Source organism: Aquarana catesbeiana, linkage group LG09 (genome assembly GCF_042186555.1).
Source record: "Aquarana catesbeiana isolate 2022-GZ linkage group LG09, ASM4218655v1, whole genome shotgun sequence".
Lineage (NCBI taxonomy): Eukaryota > Metazoa > Chordata > Amphibia > Anura > Ranidae > Aquarana > Aquarana catesbeiana.
The window spans coordinates 99,104,974-99,121,617 of NC_133332.1; the positions used below are offsets into that span (position 1 = coordinate 99,104,974).

Consider the following 16,644-nt stretch of genomic DNA (forward strand, 5'->3'; position numbering starts at 1 on the left):
TTTAAATTACAAGCCACTTGCTTCCACAATTTCAGAAACGTCAACAATGAAACTCCATCTGTTTCCTCTCTAGGAGCCCCGTCTTACATAAGCTCAACTGTATCTGATTTTTGGAGGCCACTGGCCTCCTTTTCTCTTTTTTTAATATCTGATTTAACCTGAACTTCAACACTTGAGTTCATATTTATTCCTTTATATCTTATGTAGGCATAAGATATGCTCTCATGCAAACCATAAAGAGTTAATAAAATTAATTGAGTGAATAAAATAAAATGATTGGCTTAATCCACAAGTGCAAATTTCTTTACCACTAATTTTCCTTTATACTGATTTCAAGAGTAATACATACAATAATGTAGAAGCTAGATCAATGCACTTGATATCTATAAAATTGCATTATTCAACTTTCAACGCTATCTAAAAATCAGACCAAAAAAGAGGGACAAATGTGGATGAACAAGGGACGGAGGGATTTGGTGCCAAATGGGAAAGTCCCTCTAAATGTCATATCTCCAGGATCTTATTTACAGGAAGTGACAATGGCATGTATCCTGTGTGTATTTGCAAGAGTACAGCCTCTTTTTAAGGACTTTACCTTTTAGTCATGAGAACTGCACACCGCTCATACAAATTTCCAGCCTTCTCCCAAAGCCTCAGCATGCAAGATCTTTAGTGGTTTAATTTGCACTTCCAAATTGGTAGTTTTGCTGGAAGTGTCTCATACACACTCCAATAGACACCCCAAAACCACTGCAAAACTACTCCTTTTTCCTCCTTTGAGTCTCAGTATGGAGGACATGAAGAACTTACTATAATTATGTTATTATCTGGAATTCAACTTAAAGGGGGTGGCATTTTCTTAAAAAAAATAACATACATATCATACTTACCTCCACTGTGCAGTTCGTTTTGCACAGAATGGCCCCGATCCTCATCGTCTGGGGTCCCCCAACAGCACTCGTGGCTCCTCCCCGCATCAGAAAACCCCCTAGGAGAAGAGTTCTCCCTGGGGGTTACCGTGCAGGCACGCTCCCGAGTCCAGCATTTGTGTCCATAGACACAGAATGTCGGACTCGGCCCCGACACCCCTGTAATTGGATTTGATTGACAGCGGCGGGAGCCAATGGCTGCTCTGTTATCAATCTATCCAATCAAGAGCCGAGACCCCTGCTAGAGAGGGTATGAGCGTCTCCGGCATGGGAACGAACTGACTCAGGTAAGTAAAATGGGGGGGAGGCTAGAGGGCCGGTCATTGACAGAATTTTTTTCACCTTAATGCATAGGATGCATTAAGGTGAAAAAACACGAGGGTTTACAACCCCTTTAAACGTGTATCTCCACTTTTGCAGCCAAATTGAGATAACACCTATTGTATATCTGTTACATATCCCCATTCACTTAGCATAACCAAAAAAAAAAATTAAAAAAAATGCAGATTACTTTTTTGAATGCTCTTTTCTGAAACTTACAGGAAGGAAAAATCTTACTTAGTTCTCTTTGTTATGAGGGTGATGGGGAGCCGTGTCTTCTATAATTAACCCTGTTTGCATTGTGTAGGCAGATATCATCTCGTCAGTTGTATTAGATTTAAGCACTGTCTGTCCTAACATATGGTTGAATGCAGTGGCAGCTGGTGCTCAATCTTCTTGGGGGGACGACCTGCTGCCCCACCAGCCAGCCAACCACATACTCATACCCCCGGCGCTCGCTCAATCGATCGCCGCTCCCGCGTCACTCGATTGATCAACGCTCCCCTGTCACTAGATCGATCACCCGCCAGCCCCTGCACTTACTCAATCCAGGTGTCGGCTCCCCCCCCATTGTGTCTCCTCCTGAGTCCCGGCAGTCGCTTCTCCTTCCAGGCAATCGGGAGTTAGGACTCACGGCCAATCAGGTCTTAGGACTTCTGGCCAATCGGGACTCAGGACTCGCTTCCTGATTGGCTGGGAGGAGAAACATGAAGACATTAGCGAATATTAGACCTTGTAACACTAACGAGTCACATGACACTGGGGAGCATGGGCGTCCAAAGAACTTTTTTCAAGGGGGGCGTAATTTAAAAAAAAAAAGAAAAAAAAAGTGCAGTTATATTTTGATGTAGAGGATGTAGCAGATGTAATCACACTATCACAGAAGTGGCGCATCTGCAGATTTTAAAAATTTAATAGTGACTAAAAAATGAAAGAAAGTGTAAAGAGACTCAAGTCGTATTTGCCAGCAAGTTGCTGTATCACATTTTAGAGCTGGTCATGAATGATATTTGCTGCCACAACAAACACTAACCTGGAAGTTTGCCTGGCGGCTCAAAACTCGCGGCCCTCAAGGGCGGGAGGAGGCTCAGGAGGAGAACTGGAGAAGGGGGGCTGCTGGCAATGTGCTGCAGGAGTAGTCGGCGGCCCCGGGACTGGCACTGATTGGGCACAGGCTGGATCCTGGCTTACCAGCAGTGCCACTACCAGTCAGGACTGAGAATGAAGACGCTCGCCTTGTCGCTCTGGTGTGGCTGCTCTCTCTCTCTGCTGCTGCAGCCGGAGGCGGGGAAGGAGAGAGGATGTGGGTGGACTCGGAGGCGTGCTGCTCAGCCGTAGGATGCCCACTGCCCACGTGTCAGCCGACATCATTGGTTGCTAGACGCGGGCGGCCCTAGCCTAGCAACCAGTTTGGCTGCTTCGGCAAATGATTATCAGGGTGGCGGACTGGCAGTGTGTTTTTTTTTTTTCATTCTGGGACACTGTATCGTCCCGGTATGAAGGTGCCCGGGACATGGGACAAAAATCAGAATTAAGGGACAATCCGGGGGGGGGGCAATTGCCCCTATTTGCGGACCCCCATGCCGGAGAGGGAAAATGGCTAAATGGGCCCAATTTAGATATTTTCACTTAGGGGTGTACTCACTTTTGTTGTCAGCGGTTTAGACATTAATGGCTGTGTGTTGAGTTATTTTGAGAGGACAGCAAATTTACACTGTTATACAAGCTGTACACTCACTACTTTACATTGTAGCAAAGTGTCATTTCTTCAGTGTTGTCACATGAAAAGATATAATAAAATATTTACAAAAATGTGAGGGGTGTACTCACTTTTGTGAGATACTGTATATCCAAGTGCACTCCAGATATCTTTAAAACCTTAAAGAAGGAATGCCTAGCTAAATTGTGGTGGATGGTGCCACCATGTACAGTAGACTTAAATAAATATGCTCATCAGCAAACCCAGAAGCTCACAAACAGCAATTTTAATCTTCACATGTAGAAAATATGAGGTTTCTGAGCCAGCTTTTGCCTTATAAATGAGTCCTGTGAGGCTCAGAGGCTTTGCTTATTCTACATGTGAGCATTAAAGTTGCTTTTTACAAACTGTTAAGTTTGCTAGTATAAAACATGTTACATAGTTACATAGTAGGTGAGGTTGAAAAAAAGACACAAGTCCAACCTATGTGTGTGATTATGTGTCAATATTACATTGTATATCCCTGTATGTTGCGGTCATTAGGGTGCTTATCTAATAGTTTTTTGAAACTATCGATGCTCCCCGCTGAGACCACCACCTGTGGAAGGGAATTCCACATCCTTGCCGCTCTTACAGTAAAGAACCCTCTACGTAGTTTAAGGTTAAACCTCTTTTCTTCTAATTTTAATGAGTGGCCACGTGTCCCTTCTGCAAAAAAATTTGTATCCCTATTGTGGGCTCACCAGTATGGTATTTATAAATTGAAATCATATCCCCTCTCAAGCGTCTCTTCTCCAGAGAGAATAAGTTCAGTGCTTGAAAACTTTCCTCATAACTAAAAAGATGCACAATAAGGATTAATTGTGTATGTGATTTCGCGCAACAACTTCTAAGTGAATACTGCTAAAAATGCACAACTAATATAATACCTCCAAGTATGGAACCACAATAGATAAAGGTGTAAATATAAGTGAATGATATAAAGAACATAAAAAACATAAACAAAGGTGACTTCAGTGCTACTCAATCACATAAATTGCATAAAAAATAACATAAATAAAATGTGACTATTTAGGTGAACATGCGTTGATAGGTGATCTGGTGACTTTTCGTGGCGTTGGATGCCCACTAGGGGCTCCCAGAACTCTCACCTCAATGACACAATAAAGGTGCCTGTGTACATTCTTTGGGTCTGTGCTCTTTCTGGTCCAGTCCAGTGCTGGCGTTCTGTTCCGTCTCAGGGGAGAAGGCACAGACCCAAAGAATGTACACAGGCACCTTTATTGTGTCATTGAGGTGAGAGTTCTGGGAGCCCCTAGTGGGCATCCAACGCCACGAAAAGTCACCAGATCACCTATCAACGCATGTTCACCTAAATAGTCACATTTTATTTATGTTATTTTTTTATGCGATTTATGTGATTGAGTAGCACTGAAGTCACCTTGGTTTATGTTTTTTATGTTCTTTATATCATTCACTTATATTTACACCTTTATCTATTGTGGTTCCATACTTGGAGGTATTATATTAGTTGTGCATTTTTAGCAGTATTCACTTAGAAGTTGTTGCGCGAAATCACATACACAATTAATCACTATTGTGCATCTTTTTAGTTTTGATAGTAGTGAGTGGTGTTCACTATTTTTTGATTTTGCAGCATCACATTTATTTTTACACGGCTGTATTTTAGTAGCGCAGAAGTCCATCCTAGGATTTTTTACACACTTTTCTCATAACTAATATCCTCCAGACCCTTTATTAGCTTAGTTGCTCTTCTTTGTACTCGCTCCATTTCCAGTACATCCTTCCTGAGGACTGGTGCCCAGAACTGGTCAACATACTCCAGATGTAAAACACGAATTAAATGCAGGAAAACACCGTTCTACTCTCCTTTTTATCTCTCACCTAGATATCTTTCCCATTACAACACCCTTCTACACAAGCCCTAATCCATTAGGGGATTTAAGGTGTACAACATACACCCTAAAAAACTTCATATGAGCACTCGGGTTGTAAGAAGTACGCCCTGCTCCTCTCCTCCTGCTCAGGTCCTTGGCCAGAAGTACCACCAATGACAAAATGGCAGCGAGGACTTCCTCTATATCAGTTGTGTAATATGGCATCTGCAGTGTCTAAAAGAATTCTGATGTAACAACTTTTTGTTGTCATTCAATAAATGATGTCTATGTATCATCCTTTACATTGGCTTAGGCCCTCATTGTACCCACATCCCTACTAGTCCCGCAAACATCTCTTTATATAAACACATGGGACTTTTCCCATAAAGATATGGAAAAAGGTACACAGTTTTCAATTCAATTTTTTTTTTATCATAAAAAAAAAAAAATCATACCCCATAAAAAAGTGTAACAAAGTTACATGGCTACAAATTTCACAATTCACGACATGTTTGAGTAAGTAGCATGTTCAAATATTACATATTACATAGCCCTTTCCTACAAGCGTAGGAACACTCTACGCATTTCATCAACAACGTTCTCTTCTTGAACAATATCAGTTTATGTTATGTATATGTACAGAGCACCTTATATGTCAAAACATTTCATTTGGATTACCGATTGCTGGCTCAGACAGCTGAATAGAAGTCACATAGGATACTATTCAATGTCCCTACTAGATAGTCTAATGGATCTTGATCTGTTTAACCTAATAGCACCTTGGTATCGTTACTCATCTTCTGTGTGTCAGTTTCTTATACATTGGCATAGATCCATAACTGGGTATGTGGTCCTTAGCTGTATCTAGTCTTAACTAGAGGCCTATAAGGAAGGGGGTTCAAAGAACCTCCAATTTCAACGAAAGCAGCAGCCATCAGCACAAAGGGCACCTCTCATTGATAGTAAGCACTGTCCCTTGTGCTGATTTTTGTGTGGATTTTTACCAATCTTGAAATAGAATTCCAGCATAACACTAACTAGTCTTAAAAGGTTCCCTCCTGCCTACTGCCTATATTGCCAAACCCAATGTTTCTCAATTCCAGTCCTCAAGGCGCACCACCAACAGGTCATGTTTTCAGGCTTCCCATTATTTTGCACAGGTGATTTGATCAGTTTCACTGCCTTAGTAATTACCACAGCCGTTTTATCTGAGGGAAATCCTGAAAACCTGACCCATTGGTGCGCCTTGAGAACTGGAATTTGAGAAATACTGGCCTAACTTGTGTAAAAAAGATTTGTATCGTTATCTTGTTTTTAGTCCCCTCCAGTTCGGTCATGTAATTCCGTGTTAGTGAACAGTGGCTGCAGGGGAGAGGAGGGAGCGCTCAACAATGGCTGAGAATTCCAGGAGCTGTGACATCACTCATAGGCTCCTATAGCCTAGCTGTTCTTGCCACTTCCTCTTCTCCCCTGCAGCTGCCGCTGACTGACATAGGGGAAGCAGGCTAACAGATCACGTCTATTGGTAAATATACACATCTTTTTTACACAGGTTAGGCAGCTTACATAGCAGGAGGGGGAGGGAACATTTTTAAGACTAGTTAGTGTTAGACTGGAATTCTACTTTAATCACTTAATGACCGCCTGCCTGCATTGTGCTGCAATGGTGAGCAGTTGTTGTAGGCAAAGTGATGTACCAGGTTTAAGGGGCGCACAGGCGCACCACCCTGCCAGCTCCCACTGTGATTATACACAGTGGGAGTCTGTCAGCAAGTCCCAGCCAATAATTCATTGCCGGGACCTGCTGATAGGCTGTGTGCAATCACAGCCAAGAGCTCCGTGTTGAAATTCAACACAGTGCTCTGTACACAGGGAGCGATCTGTCAGTTTTAGAGATCATTAGTAAAAAGCAGCACATTTTAGACACAGTAAACATTGTTTGGCACATATTTAACCCCTTCCTAGCCAGTGTCCTTAGTACAGTGACAGTGTAAAGTATTATCACTGATCACTGTATTGTCACTGGTGATGTCAGTGGCAGTTAGTTCCTCCAGCGTCAGTTCGTGTCAGATTGTCCTCCGCAATATCGCAGTCCTATTATAAGTGGTTGATCGCTGCCATTAGTAATATAAAAAAAATAATAATTCCAGTATATATCCCATAGTTTGTAGGCGCTATAACTTTAACACAAACCAAATCAATATACACTTACTGGGATTTTTTTTTTTTATCAAAAACCTGTAGCAAAATTCATTTTGGTCAAAATTTATGAAAAAAGTGATTTTTTTTAAAAATAATTATTGGATATGTTTTATAGCAAAAAGTAAAACATATATTTTTTTTTCGAAAATGTTTTAACTTTTTCCTTTATATTGCAAAAAATAAAAAAACAAGTGGTGTTCAAATACCACCAAAAGAAACCTCTATTTGTGTGGAAAAAAAATATATAAGTTTAATTTGGGTACAGTGTTTCATGACCGAGCAATCGGCAGTTAAAGTAGTGCATTGCTGAATAGCTAAAAAATGACCTGGTCATGAAGGAGATAAAATCTTCTGGAGCTGAAGTTGTTAAGCTGGCCAAACACATATCTCATCATCCACATAAGCAAGGTGGATGGAGGAATTCCCCTTTCAGTGACATTGTATTCTGACAGCTGCACCCACTGCTGTATTAATACATGGATCAGCGGCTGCAGCTCATTGGCTACAGCCACTGATTGAGAGAAGTTTTCAAACATGCCCCTTCGACAGTAATTGATCAAACAATCGACTTCTGTTGAGCAGGAATGGCCACAAACTGATTGGAATACGGCCAGCCCCTGCTGAACCAGCCAAATTTCCAGCCACTTAAGGCTGGGTTCACACTATTGCAAATTGGATGCAGGTTTAGTCCGCACGGTTTAATATTGAGTTGGCCCACCCTTTGCAACTATACAACAGCTTCAACTCTTCTGGGAAGGCTGTCCACAAGGTTTAGGAGTGCGTCTATGGGAATGTTTGACCATTCTTCCAGAAGCAATCTCTACTCTAATTCATCCCAATGAAGGTGTTCTATTGGGTTGAGGTCAGGACTCTGTGCAGGCCAGTCATGTTCCTCCACCCCAAACTCGCTCATCCATGTCTTGCTTTGTGCACTGGTGCAGTCATGTTGGAACAGAAAGGGGCCATCCCCAAACTGTTCCCACAAAGTTAAGAGCATGAAATTGTTCAAAATGTCTTGGTATGCTGGCGCCTTAAGAGTTCCCTTCACTGGAACTAAGGGGCCAAGCCCAACCCCTGAAAAACAACCCCACATCATAATCCCCCCTCTACCAAATGATTTGAATCAGTGGACAAAGCAAGGTCCATAAAGACATGGATGAGTGAGTTTTGGAGTGAAGGAACGTGACTGGCATGCACCTCAACCTTCTTGTCCAACATCACTGGAAGAATGGTAAAGAATTCCCATAGACAGACACACTCCTATACCATGTGTACAGCCTTCCCAGAAGGGCTGAAGCTGTAAAGGGTGGGCCGACTGAATATTGAACCGGATGGACTAAAACTGCCATTAAAGTTCATGTGCGTGCAAAGGCAGGCGTCCCGATAGTTTTGACAATATAGTGTATAGAGCTGTGCTTACTGATCACTGGTGCAGCCTTAGAGCAATGGTACCCCATCCCCTGGTGGCACACCTCTCGATGTGGGGGTATCAGGAGATAGGGACTCATCAATTAAATCCTTTTAAAAAGCAACATACCACAAAGCGAGTTCTCCTTTCTGGGTGGAGTGAAGCTTGGTTTAATACTCTCTGGCAGTTGCATACTGCTTAGATCCCAGAAGGAGCAATCTCCCCACAGTGCAGCTGCAATAGGTTGATAACTCGTCTGAAAGAGAGTCCACTAAAGGGCACAATAGTTTCTCCGGCATTAAGCAATCATGTCTGGTAACATAAATAGCTCAACTGAAAAGCAAAGCTCTTTTTACAAGGATTTGAGAGCGTAGGCCACTGTCATCCTGTCCCACTCCACCCAAACAAGAGAAAAATACTGTTGATAGAGTGGCTCTTTATTCCCCCTGCTGATTTCTTAGAAGAAATGCCCTGGCTCATAATGTCTGTCATCTTGTTGAGACATGAGTTGCAAGGTAACACGGCGTTGGATGCATCAGACCTCCTATCTCCCCTCTTAGAACACCAGCTACTCTTTTCCGTAGGTGTTTGGATAGCATGGGGTTGGTGGGATGGACCTCTAGGACATGTAGTGTGTAGGTGTCAGCGCTGGAGGATGTAAAGCCGCATTCCTCACATACGTAGATCTTGGAGCGGCGCTGGCGGTAGGCATAACTCTGTAGTACCCCATGGATCTTGCGCAGATGAGATTCCAGCGAGCAGCGCTGAGTAAAGGACTTATCACAGGCTGGACACTTGTATGGTCTGATACCTGTATGGGTGAAGAAGCTGTCAGTTCTGAATACAAGAACTGTAAAAGTTCAGGGAGCCTGTGCATCAGATCCCACCATCAATAGCTTACCTGTGTGAGTCCTCATGTGACGTTTCAGATCAAATGTATCGTTAAACCCTTTAGCACAACACGGGCAGCGGTGCCTCTTCTGCATGCTGTGACACTTCAGGTGACGGGTCAACATACGTTGCAGTGGAAAAGTCTTCCTGCAAGCCCGGCAAGAATATGGGCCCTGGGGGAAAGAAGAAGAATGATAGCACAGAAGAAAAAATAAATAAATAAAAAAAATAGCAAAAGTTTTGCACATACAAGTTTGACATTTGTTATTTCAAGCAGCCAGCTGTATTAGGGCCAGTGTATTGTGTTTTGCATTTGCAACGCATCCACATTGACTTGTTTGGAAGCACAGCCCAAGCTGATTTTAAACTGCTTTTGATAGATAGCTTGCGTAGATATCAATGGAACTGTAAAGCGGACTTCACATTGAAAAAGCCGTTTTCCTCCCTATACAACTTTTTGAAAAAAAATTCCAAAAAAACAAAATCATCTGTAGGGGAATAAAGTTTAATACGAATATTCACCTTTCCCCCAGCTTCTGCCCTTAGGCGATGTCACCCCCCCTTCAGGCAAGATAAGGGGAAATTAAAGTAGTTTAAACGTCATTGAGAACATGCACTGTGCTTCTCCATCTTATTGTGAGATTTGGGGCTCTCAGAATTCCACAGGATTTTGTTTAAGGATGATGACGCCACCCCCTGCACCACAGAATCTGGGACAAGGGTGAGTATGATGCCTTTTTTACTCCTACAGGTGATTTATTTGTGCTTTTTTCAGTACTTTTGGGGCAAGCATAAACACCAGACCATGCCTGTAGTCCAAGGTCCACTGTGCACCTTGAAGTCTGTGAGCTAAAGTGGTTCTAAAGCCTAAACATTTTTGACCTTAATGCATTCCTTGCATTAAGGTCAAAAATGTTTAGGTAGCAGTATGCTCCCTCACCCCACTGTATACTTACCTGTGCCCATCTGTAGAGGCTCTCTACCTTCTCCCTGCTCTCACAGGCTTGCCTGAGAGCAACGGGAGCCAATGAATCTCGCTGCTGTCAGTGGAATCCTGTGACAAGGGAGCAGGGCCGAGCTGTTTATGGACACAGGCAGGGCAGCTCAGGATCGAGCCCATAGGTGTGCCTGTGAAAGCACGAGCAGGTAAGTATAAACCTGTTTGTTATTTAACCTCCCTGGCGGAATGATTATTTCAGATTATTGTGTCTCAAAGTGGTACAATTATTTTGCATAGAAATTTGGCGTTTTATATTGTAGACCTAATTCTTAGCAATAACACACTTAAATCTGTCCACCAAGAGTCTAGTAGATATCCCGGGTATGATGAAGTTTGAAACACAAAATCATAAATTATAATATAATAAATAAATATAAATAATTATAGAAAATAATAATATAATAATAAAATAAATTTCCCCACGATTCACTATCGCTCAATTCTGCAAGTGTTCTAATTTACTATCGCTGTTTTCTAGCTGGTCTAAAGCCACTTTTGACGTAAAGGGACACTTTTTGGTTGCTATGGACAATCTCCAGTTTCCAGGCAGAAAGAACAGTATATATAATATAAAACTGCATGCAGGGCATTGGACAAAGCACTGGGGACAAAAGGGATGTGAAATAATTTCATACAGTACTATAATCTGTAAGATTACAGTATGTGTTATGAATTTTCACTTTTTTGGAATTTGCCGCCAGGCTCCGCCCCCATGCATCGCAACGCTCGCAGGGAACGGAGCCCGGCACACAGAGGCTTCGGGAGGAGGACAGAGCCCACGGACACAACGGGGGACATCGCAGGATCCCGGGGACAAGGTAAGTATACCGCACCAGGATCCTGAGATGTAATCCCGAGTGTGGCTCAGGGTTACCGCTAATGGTGCTGAAATTTAACCTCAAGCCACACTCAGGAAAAACGCCAGGGAGGCTAAAAAATAAATTAAAGCTAGCAATTACAGTCACTTTATGAGGGCACATTATTTTACAGTTTTGTTCCAGTGGCAATGAAAGATCAATGAAAAGATGGGCATTGGTGTGCAGAGCCTTTTTCATTAGGGTGTGCACCCCAAAGCACAAACACACATGGGTATATATAAGCAAAGCAGTGGACAGTGTCAGTAGAGCAGAGATTGGTGTCAGTAGGGCAATGGATGGTGTCAGTAGTTTTTTATTTTTTATTAATTTTTACAATTTTAGGAGCCCCGTAGGGGGTCTTTGGTGAAATATCAAGGGTCACTCTAAACAGACCCCTGATGTCTCCCTTTTTAGTCAGAGAAAGGGACTGAGGGTATTGATTCCCCAGCCCCTTTCTCTGCAGCCACAGATACACTGGACAGTGAATGAATGAGAAATGCTCTGTGCTGAGAGGCTTCCTGTTCTTTCAGAAACTTTAGTTAAGAATGATCGCTCACTGTGTTCATTCAAAAATGGAAGAGGCCAGGAAATGAAATGAAATATTTACTGGCCCCTTCCCCCGTTCTCCATCCTAAAACATCCCCCGCAGCAGCCGGCATGTTAAGAGGGAAGCTGTCAGCACTGCAGGGGGAAAAGGGGGCTCCAGGAAGCAGGGGGAATCGTCTCAGCACGGGGTGATTAGGGTGTGCGCAGGCACACCTGGCACACCCTGTGCGCACGCCTATGTCAATGAGGTTCAGAATGCAATAAGTCATTTAAATTCTCACCTCAGCATCTGTTGGAGCCTGTGTTCGACCTTCTGGTAAATAAGGCCAAAGTATGGAATCTGATGAAATAAAAGGATAAATAAAAGGATAAAAAAAATATACATACTAGAGGAAATATATCAAGTAAATTAGGAACAATTTTAGACACACATCTACTGCAAATCAGACTCTCATTTAGCAAACTATGCAACATTTTATTCTTTACTTGCAACCCCTGCACCTGAAATCCTTGGCAGATGACAGGGAAGGATTTGCAAAGGTCAATGACAGATAAATGTTACTCAGGACATATACAATTTCTCTGTCTTTAGAAAGGAATTAATGAATAAACCTGATATCTTATAAATCTGTCTCATGAACACCATCAGCAACTTAACTGCTAAAAAGCCACATTTCATACAGAACAGATTCTAAATATAATTTCCATATTGTCACTGACAACCCCTTCCGATTCATTTAAATGACTTTGCCCTGTCCAATAAATCTAATAAATACAGCAGGCTCCCATTGTATTTATCTTATATTTGCATGCCTGAGCTAACCTGGTGGTGGTGGTGGTGGGGGGGGCACAACCGGCAGAAATGGGAACAGTGGTAAGTGGGAGGTAGACACAGATTGTCAATCTAAGTAAACATAAATCATTGTGTGAATACATTGAATAGGTGCCTCTTTTGTTAAACAGTCTCCCAGCTGCAGAAAACAAATAGAGCTGTGCATATATTGTACATGTGAATAGCTGGGATTTCAGCACATTTGGCTATAACTGATCCATGACTGTTCTGCAATGAATTCATAAAAGTTTCCTGAAAGACACATTGAAAAAACAGAAGCATTTCACATTTATTCACCCGCAGTTAGTGTAATAAAATACAATGGCTGGCTGACCAATATTGGTTATATAATTTCACTATTTAGGGAGAGTCATACTATCTGAATATCTGAGTGGATATCTATTGAAGCTCACACTAAGAAATGTAAGCCTGCAAACAATCTGCACATGCATAGCACTCTGCTGAACTCAGGACACAAAATGTTCATGTAAATATATTTCTCAATAGCTACAAAGAATATAAACGCATTGCGTGAGTACCAAATGTCTTTGCAAACCCAGATTATTCCTTGTAAAAGTAGCACTGACATCATCACTGTGCTGACCCTAGCCTGTGCAGAGAACAGAGCTTTGGGTGAGAGACAACGTTTCCTACAATTACAGGTTGCCTGTACAAAACTACAGGAAGGGGCAGACACAAGACCAGTCACTCGACGCAAGGAGAGAGAACATCAGTGACCAGTCTTATTGCAGGAAGCTGTTGCACAGAGCTGGAAGAAATACACAAGCACACCAAGATTCAAGTAAGAATACACATACCCATACACATCAAGTAGGAATACGGTGCATCTGGAAAGTATTCACAGTGGTTCACCTTTTCCACATTTTGTTATGTTACAGCCTTATTCTAAAATTGATTAAATTCATCATTTCCCCTCAAAACCCCATAATGGCAATGTGAAAGAAGTTGTTTGAAATCTTTGCAAATGTATTAAAAATAAACAAAAAAAATCCCATGTACATAAGTATTCATAGCCTTTGCTCGATTTTTTGAAGCACCTTTGACACCAATTACTGCCTCAAAACTTTTTGAGTATGATGCTACACGCCTGGCACACTTATTTTTGGCCAGTTTCTCCCATTCTTCTTTGCAGGACCTCTCAAGCTCAGGTTGGATGGGGAGCATCAGTGCACAGCCATTTTTAGATCTCTCCAGAGATGTTCAATCAGGCTCAAGTCTGGGCTCTGGCTGGGCCACTCAAGGACATTCCCAGAGTTGTCCCGTAGCCACTCCTTTGTTATCTTGGCTGTGTGCTTAGGATCATTGTCCTGTTGGAAGATGAACCTTCACCCTAGTCTGAGGTCCAGAGCGTTCTGGAGCAAGTTTTCATCAAGGATGTCTGTGCACATTGCTGCATTCATCTTTCCCTCAATCCTGACTAATCTCCCAGTTTCTGCTGCTGAAAAACATCCCCTCATGTGCTGTCACCACCATGCTTCATGGTAGGGATGGTATTGGCCAGTGTGCCTGGTTTTCTCCAGACATGACACTTGCCATTCAGGCCAAAGAGTCCAATCTTTGTTTTATCAGACCAGAGAATTTTGTTTCTCGTGGTCTGAGAGTCCTTCAGGTGCCTTTTGGCAAACTCCAGGCAGGCTGTCATGTGCCTTTAACAGAGGAGTAGCTTAATTCTGGCCACTTTACCATACAGGCCTGATTGGTGGAGTGCTGCAGAGATGGTTGTTCCTCTGGAAGGTTCTCCTCTCTCCACAGAGAAACGCTGGAGCTCTGTCAGAGTGACCATCGGGTTCTTGGTCACCTCTCTGACCAAGGCCCTTCTCCCCCGATCACTTAGTTTGGCCGGGCATCCCGCTCTAGGAAAAGTCCTGGTGGTTCCAAACTTCTTCCATTTATGGATGATGGAGGCCACTGTGCTCATTGAGACCTTCAATGCTGCAGAAATTTTTCTGTACCCTTCCCCAGATCTGTGCCTCAATATAATCCTGTCTCGGAGGTCTACAGACAATTCGTTGGACTTCATAGCTTGGTTTATGCTCTGACAAGCACGGTTAACTGTGGGACTTTATATAAACAGGTGTTTGCCTTTCCAAATCATATGCAATCAACTAAATTTACCACAGGTGGACTCCAATCAAGTTGTAGAAACATCTCAAGAATGATCAATGGAAACAGGATGCACCTGAGCTCAGTTTTGAGTGTCATGGCAGAGGCTGTGAATACTTATGTACATGTGATTTTTTTTACATTTTTTATTTTGAATAAATTTGCAAAGATTTCAAACTTCTTTCATGTTGTCATTATGGGGTATTGTTTTTAGAATTGTGAGGAAAATAGTGAATTTAATCAATTTTGGAATAAAGCTGTAACATAAAATGTGGAAAAGGTGAAGTGCTGTGAATACTTTCCAGATGCACTGTACATGTCCACTTTAGACAATATTTGCTTATCCAGGAGTTCAGATTTAATTACGTATATTCATCTTACCTGGAATGTACAAGTCTCCTCGTTCTGCATCCACAAGATGCCCCCATCCAGTCACTCCCACAGCAGAGCGGTTTCTCCTTACCAAGAATGAGCGAGGCATAGCCCTGGTGTCAGTAATTATCAAGTGATGAAGTTGTGCAGAAATGTAACAAAAATAAATGAAATCCTAACTTTTCTTGTTCTCAATCTGGCCTGTGATAAACTTCAACAGATCTGTCAATTTACGATGATGAAAGAACTAGACAGATACATTCAGCTGATGTAGATGCCAATCAACATTATGCAAACAACAACATGCATAAAGCCATATACACCTACCCATACGACAGTCATATAGTTTTTTTTACTTCATGTTAAGTATAAGCATATTTGTCAGCCTCAAGCATTGGCAAAGTACATTTCTCTGCAGATAGCCATCTATGGACACCTTTATGGCTTAGACAGACAGGTGCTGAACAGAGGCATTTGGCACTCAGTTCCAATGCCTACCAAGTGTCCCCCAAATGCATAGTCTGAAACATCATGCTTAGCACACATGCCCATATTCAATGAGGCCTGGTCTTTGAAGTACATTGCTTTTCATAGCAGAAGGAGATGAAGTGAGAGCTTGCAGAATGGCCTGGCCCAGCTAACAGAAGTCCTGAAAGCTCTTCCGCTGTGCAAATCAGAACAGGATGTGTGTGTTTGAAGGAAAAATACAATATACTGTATATGCTGCATGGATCATAAGCTGGAAGGAACACCTCTTAGCTGTATAATGCTTGCTAAGTTTGTGTAGCTCTGAAAAGTCCAGCATATATGAATGTAGTAGTTCCTATACTGGTAACTGTAGTTTGTTAGCAGCTAGTGAGTCACAGTATTGTAAATTTGAAGGACGACTCAAAAACATATGCTTCCATAGATTTTTTTTTTAATTGGACAGAGGACAATTGTTGCAGAAAGTGAAAGGCTTGAGCAGAACTGTACGGCTCCGTTCACACTTGTATGACTCCAAAGCTGTGTAAATTTGACGCAACTTTTAATGGGTGCAACTTGGATGTGACTTGTTTTCCTTCTGCAAAGTCAGACCCAGTGTTGCATGTAAAATATTCAGGTATGACTTTCATGCAACTTTTGAGGGTTAACATTGAAGTCTATGGCCCTCAAATTGCATGAAGGTCGAACCAAAGTAGTGCATGAACTACTTTGAAGTTGCTATGACTTTTAGTTGCATATATATGAATGGTTTTCACTGGAAAACATGGGGTACGACTTGTCATGCTACTCTGATGTCCAAAAGTTGTATGCCAAGTTGCACAAGTGTAACTAGCCTGTAAGAGTATGTATGGGGTGCATAGGGTAGATAACAGAAACTTTAGGAGCCCAGCTCCCAAACACTTTAAAGTATGGAAATAAACACTGAGACCCTATAGAAAACCATCAGGGGAACGAATGACTTTCCGTGTCAAAGACAATCTCACTATTAAAACTGTTATTACAAAATAGTTAATTTTCACTGTGGATACTGAACTGAAAATACATATTTTTTTTCACTGTGTAAATATTTGTGAAGATGG

At 42.1% G+C, this 16,644-nt stretch overlaps 1 protein-coding gene across 1 annotated transcript; it reads right to left on the reverse strand.

Annotated features, from left to right (window-relative positions):
* Nucleotides 1-7,310: 7,310 nt before the first annotated feature.
* OVOL3 (ovo like zinc finger 3) lies at nt 7,311-16,166 on the reverse strand. Its single transcript, XM_073600922.1, has 4 exons — nt 15,089-16,166; nt 12,033-12,091; nt 9,359-9,521; nt 7,311-9,268 (listed from the first exon to the last, which is right to left on the reverse strand). The coding sequence occupies exons 1-4, from the start codon at nt 15,186-15,188 to the stop codon at nt 8,946-8,948; spliced, it is 645 nt and encodes a 214-aa protein (XP_073457023.1). The 5' UTR covers nt 15,189-16,166; the 3' UTR covers nt 7,311-8,945.
* Between the last annotated feature and the right edge of the window lie 478 nt (nt 16,167-16,644).

Bases quoted from the DNA above. Each gene is read 5' to 3' on its own strand.
- OVOL3 (XM_073600922.1), bottom strand. From the start codon at position 15,188: ATGCCTCGCTCATTCTTGGTAAGGAGAAACCGCTCTGCTGTGGGAGTG. The intron at 12,092-15,088 runs GTAAGATGAATA...TTATTTCATCAG, and splicing joins AGGAGACTTGTACATTCCAG to ATTCCATACTTTGGCCTTAT. The intron at 9,269-9,358 runs GTAAGCTATTGA...TCACCCATACAG, and splicing joins TCACATGAGGACTCACACAG to GTATCAGACCATACAAGTGT.